This window comes from Corvus hawaiiensis, chromosome 7, assembly GCF_020740725.1.
Source record: "Corvus hawaiiensis isolate bCorHaw1 chromosome 7, bCorHaw1.pri.cur, whole genome shotgun sequence".
Taxonomy (NCBI): domain Eukaryota; kingdom Metazoa; phylum Chordata; class Aves; order Passeriformes; family Corvidae; genus Corvus; species Corvus hawaiiensis.
Genome location: NC_063219.1, coordinates 33,517,933 through 33,537,461, shown reverse-complemented (window position 1 = coordinate 33,537,461; position 19,529 = coordinate 33,517,933). Strand labels below are relative to the sequence as shown.

The following is a 19,529-nucleotide window of genomic DNA, read 5'->3' as shown; positions in this document are numbered from 1 at the left end:
TGTAATGTAATGAGTAAAGCACTGTGTACTCACTGGGATGTGGAAAGACTGTGATCCCACTGAGAGATTCTGGTGACACAAATTGAGTGAGCGAAGCTTAAGTGATTTATCAATGTCACTGAATCCTTGAAATGGAATTACAGTCTTAAACGTTCACTTTTCAAGTATGTAATTTGTTACAATACTTATAGAATTTCTCTAACATGAGAGGATTTTTTTTTATGTGACCATGGAGAAACGAAGTTAAATTGAATTTGTGCTGAATTAGCCATACAAAATAATTTCACAATTTTATGTAGCAAAATTCTATGGATTTTCTACCACTTATTAAGAGAAAATTTTGCCTCTAGGAAATTTAAGAAGTCAGAAATCCAACAGAATTAATTGAGACAAACCTGTATGCTATGATACTGAAAACATGCATTCTTTCTCCTTCCACCCAAAGACTTCTCATATAACATGAGCTGATTGGACTACTGAGAACAGGATTTTAATTTTTTTTTTTCCATGTAGGACCTGGATCCACAGTTTTAAATTTGAGTTAAACCATTTAATTAAATTATTTTGTGACTTGTATATCTACTTTTTGCACAATAATCTCCTCCATAGGAGTGTGTTCAGGAGATTACTCTTTTTACTCTGGGTTCTATATGAAAGTTATTTCTTCTCCATTTTCATCAGTGAAATAAAAAAGAAGTGAATTAAGTGTTAATTAAAGCAGAAAGAAGCATGTTCAGAGGGAGAGCAGTGTTTTTCTGGAACTTCTGCTGAGGCCATTGGATCCCATTTTGGAGAAGAGTTAGTCTAGTTCACCCTGAAGAGATAAAGCAAGACTAGAGAGATGCTCAGATATTACTATAGTGAATCCCCAGGAGTACTTTAAATATTTGGGAGATTGCTACCTTAATAGCTGGTTGTTTTGCCCACAGGAGAGGAATTATATACTTGAGACATTTGCTAGTTGTATTAATTGGTAATTTTAGGACTTCAAGTTTCTAAACTCAGACTTTATTTTACCAGAATACTGCTACCTTTATGTGCCTCATTTCTCCTCTGGGCTATGGGTGGCATTACCATTGGCAGGGTTTACAGCATCTGGCTGGGTAATCTACTATCTTATATTTCACTTTTTTACAGAAATTCTAAGGCTTGAAACATAAATCTTATGGTTTTAAAACTGTAAGATAGGAAGGTTTTGAGCAGAGGCCTTGCTAAGATTTAATTTTCTTCTACACTGTTAAGTTTCTGTGAATCATTTTTCCTGTTCAGTGCCCTTAGTAGTGTTGAAATGTTAAGCACTGTTGTAACAGCCAAGGCTCAGTTTTAAATTCTCTGATTTGTGAAAGGCAGATAATGATGGGTCTTGATGCTTACAATCTCTATTCCTAATAGAGATTGCCTTCTGCAAGACCAGGGGTAAGAGGTCTCATTGACAGGAAACAAAGCTTCAGGGCTTTAGAAATCATCAACCTCAAGATTTTTGGAGGGTCGTGTGGAAGGTTCTAGCAATTTCAATTGAACAACCACTTGACAGCCACCTAAAACAAATGTTATAAAACCATCAGGAGAAAATAACCACATTCATCCAGTATTCATAAAATCTGATACATATGCATAAAAAGATGTTTGCATTTTTCTGGGAGTCTCAAGATGAACATATTTTATTGTGTGTTCACCTCTTCTAACCTCATTGCTGGTTAGAGCAGAGACTAGAGCAACTGCAGGCAAGAATTTAAGCTACATCTGACTACAATTTCCCCCTCTGAGTTGTTTCCTCATAAAGCCAGGTCATCATGTTGTTAATGGTATTGACAGGACAACATATGGGGGTGCTGAGGACTGTTTCTCCACCTTCATATGGTGGAAAGTAATATGAGCGAGGCAATACTACAGGGCAGCAAATGTCCTAAATTTAAATAAGGGTAAGTATTTTGGAGACATAAATTAAAAATACAAACAAACCAACCTAGATATGGATGCAGCTTATGATTTTTATTTGTAAGCTTTACTAGGAGACTGCTTTTCCTGGTTTTTGAGGCTCTCCTACCTCAAAATGGACCGCTGCACAAAATATGCTGAAAAGCTGAGTGTCAGATTCTGCACTGTCTTCAAAATCCTCTCTCTGCTAGAATCCTGTATTCCTTCAAGTGACCAGGAAAGGCAGGTTTTACACTGAAGATAGATAGACAGAGATTAGATAGATAGACAGATCTGTATCTGAAAGCCATTAGTGGCTTTGATGGTTTTACACTCCACCTCTGCTTCTAATGCCCAATTTTAAGGTTTTTTCATAGAATCACAGAATTGCTTAGAAAGGTCCTTTAAGATCATTGAGTCCAGCCATTAACCCAGTGCTGCCAAGCCCACCAAACCATGACCCCAGGTACCACATCTACACAGCTTTTAAATCCCTCCAGGGATGATGACTCCACCACCTGTTCCAATGCTTGACAGCCCTTTCCGTAAGAAATTTTTCCTAATATACAACCTAAACCTCTTCTGGAGGCCATTCCAGAGGCCATTTCCTCTGTCTTATCAGTTGCTGCTTGGGAGAAGAGACCAAGCCCTATCTGGCTAGAACCTCCTTTCAGGGAGTTGTAGAGTGAAAAGAGCCTCTTTTTTTTCCAGGCTAAACATCCTCAGCTCCCTCAGCTGCTCCTCATCAGATTTGTGCTCCAGACCTTTTCCCAGCTCTGTTCCCTTCTCTGGACTTGCTCCAGCCCCTCAATGTCTTTCTTTAGTGACAGGCCCAGAACTGAACAAAGGACTCAAGGTGTGGCCTCACCAGTGCCCAGTACAGAGGGACAATCAGTGCCCTGGTCCTGCTGACCACACTATTTTCATACAGCCAGGATGCCACTGGCCTTCTTGCCCACCTGGGCCCACCCAGGGGTGTCTGGGAAGACACAGCCCATCCACATCAGGCACAGCAATGCTGATTTGGTTGTTCAGAAAAAGCAAGGAGGGGATCAGACTTCAGAAGAGTACCTTGAAGGCACAGTGCCACTTTGAACTTGTGCCTGGTTTGGTACAGCTCTGGCTTTTTACTTAGCTTATGCTTATTACAATAGCCATACATGAATTGCTGCATTCTGCTTTGTGTCAGCTGCAAAATGGAACACATCACTAGAAAAATCATTTTTATACTAACAGAAAACTCTGAAAGGAGGTGCCAGGTAGCGACTGTTTGTCATTACGAGATTTTCTTTACTGTTATAATGGGTGATCAAACAACCAGAGAAAATTAAGTAGCACACTCTTCCAATTTATACTACTTTAAAAGTTGTGTATTTATTTCCTCTTAGTATCTGACATTACTTAGAGCTTTTTAAGTGCTTCTCTTATCTGCTTTCTAATCTTACTATTTTCCCTTGTGCTGCAGGGTCTGAGGGAGGAATGTATAAAGCTGAAAATGAGAGTTTTTGATCTGGAACAACAGAATCGAACTTTAAGCGTGCTTTTCCAGCAGAAAGTCAAACCAGCTTCTGACCTCCTCCTTCAGGTAGGAAATGGCCTTTGCAGGAAGCAAGCTGAGTTTTATATTTCTTAAAATTATAAAATACTTCTCTTCTTTGTAGGGTTATGTCAGTAAGTAGGAAATGACAGTTGATAGATTTAATATATTAGAAGAATATCTGTACTCTGATCTCATTGAAACTGAAAATGTGTGCCAATGAGCTCTGATATTGCATGCAAATCTGGAGAGAGGAGCACACCTGCAGAGTAACTTACTTTTTAAGGTGATTCTTCGTTGTGATAAATGGAATGATAGGGGTTCATTATCCCTCTGCAGGGGAGAAGCTCGTATTCCTTAACATCCTGCTTGATGGTGAACAGTGTAATTTCCTGTGAGAAGACAGCCCATTTATTTAACTTTTACCATATGTGATACTGTCCTGGTTTCAGCCTACTTGCAAGGGTTTAAGTACATCTTCACAAGCTCAGAGCAATTTTTTTTTGCCAATGTTTTGTGGGAGGATATAGCTGAGAAACCAATTGACCCATGCCTCACTCATTTGCCATTCTGGAATACTAAGAGATGTTTCAGTATCCTTCTTCATTTGGCAACGTCTGCTATTGTGGATGAACCCATCGCTTTGTCACCCTTTTGTAGAAGTAGAATTGCTTTGCAGACATTCCAACAAATCTGACCATGAGCTGGAAGAACAGCAAATGAAGACTAATTAGAACTTTGCCGGACACAGCAGCTACATAAGTGATATTAAATATGGATCTTAAATCCTCACTGCTCTGTATCTGTATCTCAGAGGAAAGTTTGGCCCTTGCACTGTTGTCCAACAGCTGAGGGCTGCTAACTCTCATTAGGGTGGGCTGGTTTTTCTGCAGAAACGTGGTCTGCTCACAGATGATGTTAAAGGGAACAAGAGAATCCCCACGGTGAGGGCAAATGGCTGTACTTACTGAGGAGCTCTAAAGCACGGGCAGGGTGGTGCCTGGTCACCATCACAGGGAGCTGGGTTCTTCAGTTTTCCTCAGGTTCTTGTTCTGTCTCTTGATTTTGTGTTGATTTGGGTGTTGCTAGGTCAGTACCTCCTCTGTTCTGCTTTCTTGTCCCTTGTTCCCTGCTTTCTTTCCCAGTTCATCCTTCATAGACCCCTGTACAGAGAACTGATTTATCTTTATCCATTCACAGTTTTGAAGCATCCACCACAGCATGGATCTTTATTGCTCAGTTCTGCTTTTGACAGTCACATCAACTGCTCCTTCTTCCTGGTTTGGGGTGGTTTTTTCTTTCTTTTTCCTGTTTCCAAAGTGTCTGACTCCAGGTGATGTTAGCTTGGTGTTAGATTGCACAGATGTCACACGCTGCACGTTCATTATTACGGATGCATCTCCTATTCCCAATTCCTTGTGTGGCAACAATAATACTGGGTTATTCTGGGAATGCTACAGAAGTGTTAGCATCTGAAAAGGGGGATCAACGCTTTGAGTTGAGTTCCTTGAAACTGGATTGTGCAGCAGCTCTGAAAAAAGTTGAAAGAGATGAACCTGCGCCAGGTGGAAGAAAGAAACAAATGATCTAACAGATTTTCCTGAGGGATTCAAACTATTTTGCATCATTGTTCTTGCACAGTTTGGCAGGACTTAATGTGCATAGATTTTTTTTTCCCCCTTTTCACTTGATTTGTCATTATTAGCTGAGGACAAAAGGGAATTAAGTTCATTCAGAAAGTCCAGGTCTCCCTGGAGCAAAATTTGCTGTTATGTCCCTTGTCTTGCTATCAATAGGTTTTAACCCACTAGGTGAAAAAAAGCAGAGAACAAGTTGCAATGTACATTGGAAAGTGAAGAACTTCTGTTAAAACACTTCATATATCCTTTTTTACAAAAAAAAATCCAAAACAAACAAAACAGTAAATCTGTGTGTTTCCAGAAATTTAATTATCCTCTAATTATACTCCAGACTCAAAGAGATGGCATGTAGTCTGTGATCTTGCAACCTGAGATGTAGCATCTGAAGGAGGATGTTTTCTTAGGACTGAATTTGAGCAAATACTGTTGTGTGCCTGCATAAAGTTAAAGAACAGTTTACATTATGTCTTCTTGGAAGTGCACACAGCCCAGATTTAGAGCAGTAGGTAAATATTTGTTTAAATGTGTCACTCTACCGAAAAGTTATAAATATGTGCTTAAGGACATTCCTGCTAGATCATGACCCCAATCAAAGGAGTGGGCAAACTCTGCTAACTGGGGGCAGGGGGCACAGGGTGTTTTCACCTTTCCTGTACTCTCTGATACAATACAGTCCAGTTTTATTTAATGCTGATCTCATCCTAGGAGTAGCCACACTCAGTAAAACTACAGATTTTGAAGAATGCCGGGGGAGAGGGCACAAGCTAAAAATCAGTAGTGTTAGCTACTTTTTCTGCATGTCAGCCTCTGTGATTTGGTTATTTGGAATATTTGGATATACCATATTTGACATTAGAAGACTCTTTATTACAAAGTAAGCTTATTTTTAAACTATAAACATTTTCACTTTTCAAATTTCAACAGAAATATAGATTTCTTTTTTAAAAACAAAATTTAAAGGTAAGTGTAGATTTCACCATTGCCCTAGGTTTTTTGTATGTATGATTGCAAGGAAATAATACATGATTCATGTGTCTTAGCAGATAATTCACCTTTTTTTTCAGTGACTGGATTGATACAAGTGGTTTGAATTTGACTGCAGAGTAATGGCCTGCACACCGCACCAATTGCACTGTGTTGGTTTTGCTCACGCTTCTTACACAGTTCAAAAGAAAAACTCATTTTGCTACCAATTAAAAAAAAAAATAAATTAATGTAGTACAGTTTTCATGACTGCCTCAGGAATCCTGCACTGTCGAAATGGTGTTAAAAGTATTACATTTCATGCATTTAAAAAAAGTGTAAGTGCTTATGAAGTTGGAGGGCCTAGTAGTGTTTTTAAAGCAATGTGTGTTGAGATATTGTGATTGTGTGTGTAAGTTCTTTGTAAGTTCTTTGCTACCAGGAATTTTGGTGTGGTTACTGCTTGCAGGGAGTGACACAGATGCTGTGTCACTCCTGTCGTGAAAAGATAAGTAATGCAGTCTCTGATGCAAAATGTTAGGAGATAAAGAGATAATTCAGGCTTTTTTTTCTTCATCTCTGATACTATAGACAGTTTAGGAGCTACCCTCTCTTTCTGGGGACGTTCTTTGGAGCTGAAGTGTGTGATTTACAGAGGCAGTCCTAGAATAAATAAATCATCTTTTTTATTATTATTTTTATTCTTTTATAATATTCAAGAAATCTCTCTGAAACAGCTTTTTTTAAAATGATGAAGCTTTGGAAAATTGTTTCATGTCAGCACCATCTGAGAAAGAGCAATAGTTATAGTTAAATGTTAGCACAAAAGAGTAGCTTCTGCCCAAGCAGCCATAATTTTCCTCTGTTAATGTGGTCGCTAAAAAGATGTTAAATTCTGCCTGTCATAGCAAGAAGGATTTCAAAACAAAACCAGGAACTCCATTTTAGTGACCCACCTTGTACTTCATCTGCAAGTAGGACAAATAGTTGGGGATAATAGTCAGAGATTTAAAACTGAGTAGAGGAAAACTAATTAGAAGTGAAGAGAGAAATCTGTGTAGGTGATATACAGGAGGATGCTGAAGGGATAAGACAGGGACCAGGGGTTGCCTTCTTATAAATATCCCTTTTAATTTTTTTTTTTTATATTATATAGCTCTGTTTACACAAGTTCAAGATGTTTGCTAGATGAATTGTTCCCACAGGAGAAGTCCTGCTTTCACTTTTCACCCAGAACATTGTTGTCACAGGGATTTTTTATAAACCATGCAGGATTTTTCAGTGAAAGGGATGAAAAAGTGGCAAGTAGCAAAATTTATTGAGTTGATTTATTTGATTAAATAAGTAATAAAATTTTCATAGTTGGGAAAGTATAAGATAATATTTCTAATCATAAGATTTACAATATCCCTGATCTTAAACTATATTTTCATTGCCATTTTATTTCCATCATAAAAATTCTACTTTATCAACCCCAGAACCGAGGAGGGAGGTCTCCTGAAGCATCTATTTTCTCTTTGTGTTTCTCTGGCTAGATTAGTTACGTTTATTATTCATGGGCCATCCACATTGTTTAATTTTACACCTAAAAGTTTTTCTAAAATTCTACAGCACAGATCTGAATTCTCAGAAGGTCAATTTAAATAATAATTACTTTGTTATGACTGCATTGGTATGAGCCCTTTTAATAACCTGACAGCTCTGCCCCTGATGTACAAGACAGGGTGTGGCTGTACAGACTGTGATGGAAACAGTTGCACAGTTTAGCAGGAAGGGGTAGATTGCAGCAATGACATTATTATATATGGGAAGAAGAAGAGGGCACTTAATTGCCCTAACACCTGACAAAGGGAGATGGAATGTCTGGGCTCAGAGCCTGACCTCTGGACCAGACATCGTTACACATGATGAAGTCTGAATGCAGGACGTTAAAACTGAAGTTGCATTGCTTTACAGCAGTGAGATCCTTGTAATATTTGTTTCAGAGAGTAGGTGTTTGAGGGTTTGAAATTAAAACTAAAGATCGTCACACACTGTTACGAAACAGTTTGTCAGCATTCCAAAGTACATTTCAGTAACTGGATTGTTATGTGCTGAGCAGCCTTAGAATTCCCATCTCACAGAAGCCAGGTGCCTGCAGGCTCTCGAGGGAGCAGGCAGACTTGATACCAAATCAGCAAATTGTATTTAAAGTTGTGAAACTCCTGCAGCTGACCTGCTTATTTGCTTACTTCACATTTATTCCTGTGTGTCCATTGGATTGTCAGGGCACTCCTCTCTGCAAATCTTCAGCAAAGTTCCAGCTCCAGAACAAACTCTGTCCTTTTCTCCTCTGTAAAGATATAAATATAAATAAGGTGTGGCAGCATCTGTAGTGATATTTCCTTACTCAGAAATCAGGACTGGTGGCTTGAAGGAGAAATTAATTCCAGATCTGCTAATTGCTTCAGCAGTAATTGAATACTGCTTGCAAGTTAAGACAATCTCCAGGGCTGTGTCAACAGAGAAGAAGGTGATCACATAAATGTAAGGCATGTTTGAGATATATTAAGTTTAAACTACTACATTAACCTTTACCCAGAAATTTCATTCCTAGCAGAACCCCTTTTAAGAAGTGTGAGGGTTTTACTCTATTTATGGTTCTCAAAAGATTTCAGGCCCTGCTGGGTTGATTCCCCCAGGTCAAGGCTACCAAAGTGCACAGTTACTGTCATGAAGATCCTACCCCAGGAAAGAGGCTCCAGCCCTGTAGCCATGAGAAATTAGAAGAATGCTTCTGTAGATCAGGAATCATGAGAGTGATTTAGTACGGAACACAAGCTTTTTGAGAATTTCAAGAACAAATTAAAGGAACATTATCCATGTGAAGTTGGTGATGGCATTGTTTCCAGTCTTGCATTACCTCAGTAAACTGTTATCTACTTCCTATTTGTTCCATGTCCTCGCTCACAAATAACATCTGAGAAGACAGAAATGCAAAACTTTGAAAGTCTGTATTTCATCCCAGCTTAAATCATCAACATGTAATAATACATTATAAACCATATGTATTACTTGCCCTGTTTGGAGCTCTAAATATATGCTGAAGAAATATTACAGAGATAAAATATTTATGAGAGCCAATTGGTTAGATAAATGGGTGACCAAAAAGTCAGTGATGAGGGAAGGAAAGGAAACATGGCCCCTCTGGAGAAACTCCATCTAATATCCCTAAGCCATATGATTTCTAGTTTTGAATGCACGGCAGCCGCACAATACCTGAAAGAATTTGGTGGTGTAACTGATATACAGCCAGCCCTGGAAGGAGCTTCCAGATAGGCAGGCTGATAAAGGAACACAAAAATGTTTGTTATAGACTGTGGAAGGAGAGGAGAGGTAGGGCAATATCTCTCACAACAGTTCAAACTAAACCAAAGCACAGTGAGAGGGTCAGTGGAGAACAGTATTTTATTGTGAGGGTCTTAGATCAACTGACCTGATAGGTCTGCTCCATCAGTAATTTGTGTTTTGGTGATTTACCTTCTTGTCAGGCTGTTGTCCCTTGTTTCAGCAATTCAGTTCTTACCAATTTGCTCTTAAACAAAAGCAAAGCATTAACTTAAGCTCGCAGGGCATGTAGTTCTGATGAGAATGGTAATGCTTTTAAGAGAAAATTACCCCCAACTGCTCAGCATTCCTCTGTCCAAGTATTTTAACTGGCCTGGAGAGGTTCCACAGAAAACCACTGAAAGGCTTTCCACATCAACACAAACATGATGTTCTGTGATACAATTTTAAATAGATAAATTTCAGCTACCAAGTCTAAAAATGGGCCATTTCCATTACCCTGATGAAAATAAATTGCTACAGTGATACCAAAACCAGTAAATCAAATGAGCAAATAATCTTCAGGAAAGCCACAAGTGATCCTTGGTGAAGTATTTATGAATGATTTTGACTGAGGAGAGCAATATTTTTTAAGTTTTGAAGAAATGAATTGGCATGATTCAGAGGAAAGAGGGTATTTCAGAGTAAGCACGTGTCAGGAGAATGGTGGGGCTGTACTGATGTGACAGGCCTGAACAACAAAAGTGAGATTTTACTGCCTATTTTCAGACAAAGAAAAATAAGCAACCGGCACTGGGTGAACCGACAATTTCTCTTTATTCTACGCATAGATTTTTGTTATCAGTGATGATCCACATGATGGCAGGAATCCAATATGGCATTTGAAACCCTAAGCAAGTATGTGGACAGAGTAATGAAGTACAAGAATGTTGTTCATATTTTTTTCCTGTACTGTGTATATTCCATATGGGAATAAATTTTAAAAAAAGGAAGGGATCCCACAACAGGAAGGAGTATTGCTGTATTCCTTTCCTAACCTGCCCTGTGCTTCATATTTGTAATAAACATTAAAAAGACATGTTTTTTTATTCCATGCAGTTATATTTAACCTACAACAATGATTAACATTGTTAAGTTACTCTTTCAACCTGTTCTGTTTGTTGAATGTATTGACAAGATTTATCAGCAACTTTCCATGTGAATCCCTGCGTAAATGGTCAAGTGTGAGTACAGAGGCTGCTTAGAGACAGATTGTGAACGTAGTGAACACTATGAGTTACTCATGTGTCTATATTTTGTGTGACCAACAGATCCATGTTTTGTCTGATATGTTTCTGGTTTTGCAGTTTGCAATTTATGAGGTTTTTTAGTATATGGTTGTTGTATTTAAGTCAAGGGTCACTCCTTCAGGTTTCCTTTCTAAATGGAAAAAAAAATATTTCTCATGGACATTCTGATAGCAAAAATTAGTATGGATTTGTTCTAATGTTATCACAGTATATGATGTGGTACCTAAAAGCCATGTGTCACATATAAAAGTTCAAGTCCATATCATCAGGTCAGGTTTTAGCGCCTCCCCCATCTTGGATTTCACAGTGGAATAAAATAGTAGCCCACTGCAAATCCTGCTTAAATGCAGTGTGCTCAAACAACAGGTGTGCAAGGTAATTGTTTTCTCGTCATGGTGCATATTTCACACTCTGTAACTCTCAAATGAAATACCAAAAAAATGTATAAAATTAATTCAAAGATTTAAAGGGCTCTGTCTTGTGGTAAAGTGGGAATCTATTCAAATTCTAAAGTGCTACAGAATTATAACCTTTATTATTACGGATCTTTGATTTTCTTTTTATTGCATTAATGGAGCTAAGTATGTAGTTCATTTTTATTTTCTTAAAACTTTGAGATTTAAAGGAAGGATAACTATGCAAAAGTATATATGAAACAACAATGGATAAAGGATTCATTTCATCTGTTATTACACAATACACATAAAACTTCATTTGTATTTTTCTTTATTACTGTGGGTTATTTAGGTGCAATGGCACTTTAAAGACATGAAGCAATACAGAATTATGACTCTTTTACTGAGAAATAGGTGTGCCAATAAGTGCTCTGCTTCCTAACATTTAAACTGTTCAGATTACATCAGGTCAGTGTAAATTGCTAGTAATGTAAAATTACACATTCCATCAAATGAAACAAACTAACATTATGCTAAGTGGGTTGAAGCACATAAGATTATTCAATAGGTATTTTCTGTTGCCATCTGTTATGAAAAAAAATAGTTTTCCTTTGATACATTTTATATTTTTTGTACATTCTTACAGATACTGCACATAGAAGAAAGGGTCGATAATTAGAATAAAATATTACTCATAATGAATCATAAAACACCTACGGAACCAACCCCATCTTTTAGTATTGAATTTTACTAATGCTCTCCTTTGTTTCCCAAATGACCTATCTTCTTTAATGATAGTTTGGATACTGGTAGGATTCAAATTCTCATCCAAAGGCCATGACACTATTGACTAAATCTCTGTTGACTTCGCTGAGAATGTGAAATACTGTATTGCAAGATAAAATCAGCACGAGTTGCTCAATGAAACTGAAGAGTCCATTAGTGCCTTAACTCTTAAATTACCATCTGGGTATCTCTCTTGATAAGGACAAGCTGAAAGGAAAAGTTACCTTTGTCATTAAATCTTTAACAATGTGATACTGACAGCCTTAAGTTTCTCTGTATTTTTAGCATTTTTAGACTGCATCCCTGCTCCTTTCTTTCTCTAGATGGGGACAAGCTGTGTTCCATTAGTCACTAAGTGATGTCTGGGTGCAGGAAGGGGCAGCGATTTGTCTTTGTCCTGTGTGCATCACAAGGGCATCTTCAACATTATGAATTGAACTCCATCTTACTGCGTTAGAAGTATGGAAAACAGACTGCCAAAGTAATGGCATCATGAATTAATATCAGTGCTTTAAAAATCCCAAATATACACCTACTCTTCAGTTCATCTTTCTGGTATACAATTTCAGAGATGAGCTACTTAATTTCGTAGTGTTTTGATCCTAAATTTTTATATTCAGTTGTATTTTAAAAGAAGAAATGCTCAATTTTTTTTTTTTCTTGAGTTTTCTATTACTTACTGTTAACTGTTTTTCTCTAAATATACCTTGTGTACTTTTCCTGTGCAGTAGATGCAGGCACAGTCACAGGTCTAGGCACAATTATTATGAATTATAGATACTGAAAGTGTGAGCATGAATCGGAGATTAGCAGTGTGTTTTAGAGGCTCACTTAGATTTATTCCAGTAAATGATCCCTAGGAGATCTTGACAATAATTAGAAATATGGGTACTCTCTGCCCTGTCACCAGTCTTCACCTGGTAGTAGTTTGTTCCTGGGGGAATAACAAATGCTATTAACCTTTCATTTAGGTTTTTAGGTCCTTCATGTACATGGGACCAGAATTTCAAGTGTTCAGGCATTGTGCTGAGGTCTTCTAAAAATCTGGCTACTGCCAAAATGGGAGCTGATCCCTTTTGAAATTCCTATATAATACCTCCTAAGCCCTGTTTTTATCCACAGGGATAAAAATGATCAATTCACAAGGGCACAGATTCCTAGTCAAGAGCTGGTTGGCACAGCTGCTTCTGAGCAGAGACAGATGCTGAGAGGGTTTTCAGCTCTCAGCCACCTATGCCAGAGGTAAAGCTCCCAGCCTGGGCCAGGCTGCCTCTGGCTGCAGGGTGGGAGAGGGGATTTTTCCATGCCATCCCATGCCACGCCTAGCCCTAGCCCTCCCAAGGCCAGTCCAGGTCCTAAATAATGCCTCGAGGGCACGGTGCCCTTCCTTGCAGTAGCACAGGTTGGCCCAGGAGCAATGACTGGCATTTCTCATTTTCCATCTCCTGGTGTTCCTGCTGGCTGGGGCAGTAGGAGAGAGGTGCAGATGAATGTGGACGGTGCAGGGCTGTGTCCTCGGGCCATCCATGCACCCTCCTTGCTGGTACCAGCACCAGCTCTCCCTCCTCACCTGTGCTTCAGCCTTACTAAACTTTACTTGGCCTGCACAGCCAGGCTGATGGGGAGATCTTTCCATGCTTTTTCATCACTCCAGAGTAGGCTGGTGGAATTCCAGAAGGCTACAGCCAAGGTTTGAGCTGCTTATTGAGATCATCAGGTCTCCAGAGTTGTGCTGTGTCCTACACAAGCCCTGTGATTTTGGTGTATCAGGATAAATGTTGCAGAACTTGAACTGCCATTTGGAGGTCTTGTGGTCAGGTCTTGTGGGACTTTCAAGAATGAAATGCCACTGGAAATGCACACTGTGACCCTCTAGAAGCTTTATTTCTGAAACGGAGCAAAAGTTTGGGAGGTCTTCGGGGCAACTCTTGTCCTGGCAGAAATTTTTTGCATTTCAGTAGGAGAAGTGAAGCCAATAATTTCTACCAGCTGGGAATCTACCCATTTATTCTTTCTAAATCATACTTTTAAGTAAGTGTTTTGAGGAAAAGGAATAGAATCCAGTACTTTGCATCCAGGTTTTCAATAAAAGTCTCTTCTTATTAGAAATTATTCTGTCAGAGACAAAACCAATGCATTAAAGTTGGAGAGAAAATATGTATGTAAAAGCCTTAACCTAACAATAAAAGTATTTCTTGCAACTCTCCTCCTACTTCTAAAGTCCTTTCAATCCATATGACATTTCAACAATATTGCACACACAAAAAGAAAGAAAAACAAAAAAAGAGGGTGGAGGAATGGAGAAACCTTTTAATGCATAATACTGAAGCAAGGAAAATATGGCTTGTTCAACATTAACCTTGACAAATTCGTGCTCTTGTCATTTAAATGAATGAATCTTTTCAGTGTCTAGATTGCTGGACCTTGGGAAACAGCAGTGAGGAAGGATTGTGAAAATAATGCTCATCTCTCTTAATTTTTTTTTTTTTTTTTTTTTTTTTTGAGTAAATGAGTGATTTCAATGAAATCCAAATAAGGATGAATCTGCTCACTTGAATCCGCCGTTCACAGCCAATGAACTTCTCTGTGAAACGGAGCTTGCCCTCCTGGGTTGCCATGTATTGATCTAAAACATCTTCCCTGAGCCTTCTCTCTCCTTTTCCTCCTACAGGCAAAAGGTTAGTGTTAGATAATAGTATTAATTTTCCAGACATCTGCACATGTTTTAATAGCCTTTAGAAGGTTTGAAATGGTTTCTGTTTGACCACCACAGGGCTAAAATGCCATTAAGACTTAGACTGTAGCAATACATAACAATCATAGCCCTGTAGTTCAACCTGGCAATAAAAAAGCTAATTTATTTTATTGGAGATTTAAATTAATGTGATGAACTCCTCTCTCAACAGGAGCTGTAACACCACTCACTAAAAATACCACGTCCCTGCATATTTTCAAAACCAGATAAAAAACTTGTGACAAATCTTGTGTATGTATTGTGGGTGCTATTTTGGAGTGTTCCCATGTGTGTTTGTGTGTCCATATAATACTGCTCACTGTTCCTGAGACCATCCTGATTTTTCTGTCATATCTTCATTCTTAGCCTCTTTTCTTCTGTCATCTGGCTCATAGGCTCAGCAAGAAGAAAGTGATTAATAGGGCAGTCTCCACTGTTAGCATCGGGGTTTGTTTAACAACTTGAGAGCTGGAATTTTCTTCTGGACAAAAATTATTGCTGCTTAGGTAAATTCAGTTGAAAATAGTGTTTAAAACAGACCTATGCATTTAATAAGGATATTTTTGAAAATCTGTGAAAGAAATATTTAGACTTCAGACAGTTATCATTTCCAAGTATATGCCAGAGGAAAGCTTCAGCTTATCCCATTATAAAGTGATAAAGCAGCATCTGATGGCAGCAGCTTCTGTGATAAAATGATCATGGCAGCACTGAGAACGAATCTAATAAGGGAATTGATCTGTAGATTCCAATTCTGGTAGAGCCAACATTGATCAACATAAATGTCAATAAGAAGATCTCACTGAGGTCTGCCTAATTCCTTTAGATTATTTTGGGGCATAGTCAGAAAGTGAATGTGAAAATGGATTTTAAACTGTAGGAATCACAAAGACAACGACTGATGTTATGCTGTGCTACCAGGAATGTCACTGACTGTCATTGTATGAACAATTTAGCAGCATGTTGAAATTAGTGAGTAGCTTTTAATCATATAAGGATTAATAATGCAGTGACTGTTGCAGAAGTGAGAATTTTCCCTTCTGTTTTTATATTAAAGCATTTCTTAAATACAGTGAGATAATAAAAACCAGCCCACCTTTTTACTGCTGATAGCATGTGTAGGGCATGCCAGAAAAGATTAATGGTATAGCTCTTCCTTGTTGCAGGACTTCAGGATAAAGTTGTTTGCTAGACTCACTCTGACAATGCTGAAGAGTTAAAAACAAAGTGGTTTTGTTTGCGGACAGTGCAACAACAGGACGTGTGAGGATGTGCAGGATGTGCCTTTCACTCTTTGCTGTTGCCATAATCCACAGCACCTACAGGCCCTCATTTAGCACAGTGGAATTGACACACTAAGTAGTATTAGATCAATGGGAAGACATTTAGAAAGATAGAAGACAAAATACAAATATGTACTTAATAAGAGGCTTGACTTCTGCACAACACTATTCTCACAGCATGGCTGTTTCACCATACTCCAAGGAGTCTTCCATTTCCAAGCTCGTTGAAAACATTTTTTCATTAATTATTCACATTCTGAGTAGCTGATTACTGGGTCATTGATGTAAACTGTTGACTTTACGGTAATTACAAACCACAGGGAACTTTATACATGCATTTTCCTAAGAAATTAAATTAGCTCATTTTCATATTAATGCAATATTTACAGACCCCTACCATAGTGCTATTAAAATGAGAACTTTGGAATCTCAGTGTAAGTCTATCAGTGAAAACACTGATAGACTTACAAAATGAAAACTGGGATCAGAGGGGATTACTTTGTGTCTTTCAATGTAACTTTTATTTAAAGCAGTTTATAAAAATTAATAAAACTAAGGATTTGAAACAGGAGTAATTTTAGCCTTACATTAATGTTGTCAACTCTCTGAAGAATACAGAAAGATTATGCTATTTGTGTTTATGCATCAAATGCCTGCTTAATAATCCCAATTTATACCTTAGAATATAAATTTCCAGCCTTTGGAGTTACTTTAGGTCTGATTAATTGAGTTTTGCGATCTCTGGATGGCTCAATAGTAATAGAGAGCTGCAAGCTTGGAAGCTCTGCAGCAGAAACAAATGAAACCTTTGTTTTACTTTTTGTGCTGGATTTGCCTTGTTAGCAGGTTTTTCTGATTTTTTTTAGCACCCTAATCTTCCATACAAATGGTTTAAGTATCGTGCCCTGGTACTTTGTCTTGGATGTTGCCTTAATCTCAGTAAACTCACCCAGGGGATTTGCCAGCAAAACTGACAAACCACTGTTGATTCCAGGGTTGGATTTAAAGTCTAGCATCTTCTGTAAAGGTTTTTTAGAAAATTAGGGCTTGTAGGAGGGAAAAACAACAAAACAGATGGAAAATATCAAATTAGAACTTTCATGGAAGTATTTTTATTAGATTAATGGAAAATTCAAATCCACAAACTTCACTTGAAATTGAAGGACTAGCTGAAAACTTCCTTTTTTTTTAAATTTTTTAAATTTTGTACTAAGAACTCATTTAGCTTATTGAAATGCATTTGAAAGTTAATCCTTTAATATTCGCTTATGTACAACACTTCCTCCTATCACCACGGAGCAATACTGCATGTTTGTGATTGTTTCATGTGTTTTAAAGAGCTAGGGGTAGGATCAATAAAACTCTCCAACTGTTTGCTCAGACCACTGTAAGAGTTATCCTGGGGCTCACCTTTCAGTGGGTTAACCCTTTCCTCCCACCAAAATGAAATACAACCAGCTATGGTGGTGGTGTTCTGTTGTAAGAGCTGTTGAGAGCCCTTGCAGCAGCATAAGGAGCAAGCTGAGTTAATGTCAGGCAAGCCCTAAGACAGAACAGAATTTGAAATGTGAATGTACCTGCTCATACTAAATAACATTGTAAGGTGTAAGGGTGTAAGACTTCTGAGCTGCTTTGCCTGTTCCAGACTGAGCTGTGCAATGTTCCATGCTTTTTGTCAAATATCAAGTGTCCTCACTAACAGCTTGCTCTGTTGGAAATGGTACCTGTAGCACCAGAGAAATTTAAAAAATAGCTTAGTGTGGTGCATTAGCTTTGCAATCAGCAGCTGGATGTTCTTGCCTGCTCAGAGCCAGATTAATAACTTTTAGAGGTCTAAGTGATGAACATCTAATTACTTTACGTAAGGGAGGAGTATTTTAAACAAAGGGTGTTAGTTTCTCACTCTGGTTTTAGCCCCAACCCTGTAAATGGCTAAACGTGGCCCAACATTAAGAGAAAGAATAACTTTCATAGAACTGTAGAGTGGTTTGTGTTGGAAGGGACCTAAAAGCTCATCTCATTCCAACCTCCCTGCCATGGACACGGATGCCATTCACTAGACCTGGTTTTCATTTACTACAAAGTTCACAGTGGTAGCCATGAAGTTCTGCTTATAGGAAGTGAATAGTAGGAAAGTAGGACATAATTATGAATTTTCTATTAAATATATGGCTTCCAGAGCTGAAAAAAAATGATTATACCTTTGTTTTTGTGATATCAATTATATGCAATAAAACATCAGGAATTGCTGTGTGCGCACAGTGTACAATTGCAAGTACATTTCCTATGTTAGTCATTATTAGAATTAAATAAAATGGAAGCATCTTCTTGCACCTTTCACTTTTGCTTCATATTTGCCCATTTTTTTGTTGACAACCACTTGTTCTGCTCTCTTTAGAAGGCAGAATTTCCATATATCAAAAGCATATATGTTGCAAACTCTTATTTGTCTAAAGGCAAAATTGATTTCTACTTTCGGAGGTTTTATTATTTTTTCCTTAACTATACTTAATTTTCTCCTTAATTCCAGAATATTTAGTGAATGACAAGTTCACACTTTGTATTTTGAACAGTGCATGTTCTACTCTAGGTAACTTTTGGTGGGATAGGTGAGAGGTGTTCTCATTTCCAGCTAAACCTCCCCTCTGAAACGTATCTAAGGGCTACAAAAATCAAAATTCTGTTTAATGAAAGATTATACTTCTACATAAACTAATAATATGTAAATATCTTGCCTAATAATCTCTTTTCCTTCTGTGGCCTGCTGTCTTTATGGTGAAATGGAAATGTAAAGGTTTTCCCCACCAGCCCAATTTCAAAGGCTGGGGTATAGAGGCAAGCAGGCCAGAGTGTGCCTGTTCAGGTTTGTGATGCCCTGAAAAACGGCAGAGACAGGAGAGGGCCACAGACACCAAAAAAACATTTACAGCTCTGGCAAGGAGCAGCAGGATGAAAATGTCTCCTTGGTACCTAGAGAGAGAATTTTTTTCCTGTGAATGATGGGCTTTGGCTCGTGTGAGAAAAGCAAAGCCAATTGATTTAATAGCAATTAACTCATCCAATATTGGAGAGCTGTGTACTCTTTGGCATAATTCATTGAAAATTGTTCTGGCAATGCTGCAGACCATTAGATGTTTCAAAAAGGAGATGGGAACTGATAGATATTCTGCAGAGATAGAGGCACGAGGCACAATGGTTAGGGGAGTCTCTGTAATATTGCCTCATGCCAGCAGGTAGTGGCCTTTTTTATCTTCCTAGAAAGTCTTAATAAGAATGCTGCTGGGGGAGGGGGAACTGGCCTGCTGGCTGATGAATTGGTTATCTGCCTGCCAGATAATTGTATTTCCTATTGCGCTTGATATAATAGGTTTCCACCTAAATTATCAATTGCTTTGTTTTTATTTTTCATGTGGGTTACAGGAGTTAATCTTGACATTGAATCACAAAGAGCACGGCCTGTTCTGCATCAATCCCTCGCCTGTTCACAGGTGAGGGAGGAGCTTTGCTGCTGTTGGTCACAGGCATCTGCAGAGAGGCCCCCTCTGTTCTGCCCTGGCCTCTCAGTACCCATTTTCTGGACAATGTGGGTCCAGTCGAACTAAGATGTAACAAACTTTGTAGTCCACACCTGCCCTGTAGTATTCAGGACAGGGTAATT

At 38.3% G+C, this 19,529-nt stretch overlaps 1 protein-coding gene across 11 annotated transcripts in view; it reads left to right on the top strand.

Annotated features, from left to right (window-relative positions):
• NCKAP5 (NCK associated protein 5) overlaps window positions 1-19,529 on the top strand; it is a 379,214-nt gene that overhangs the window by 293,836 nt on the left and 65,849 nt on the right. For all 11 annotated transcript variants that reach the window (XM_048309430.1, XM_048309431.1, XM_048309429.1 and 8 more), the window contains one exon: window positions 3,383-3,502. In XM_048309430.1, coding sequence (XP_048165387.1) covers window positions 3,383-3,502 — 120 coding nt within the window. The remainder of the gene's footprint in view (window positions 1-3,382; window positions 3,503-19,529) is intronic.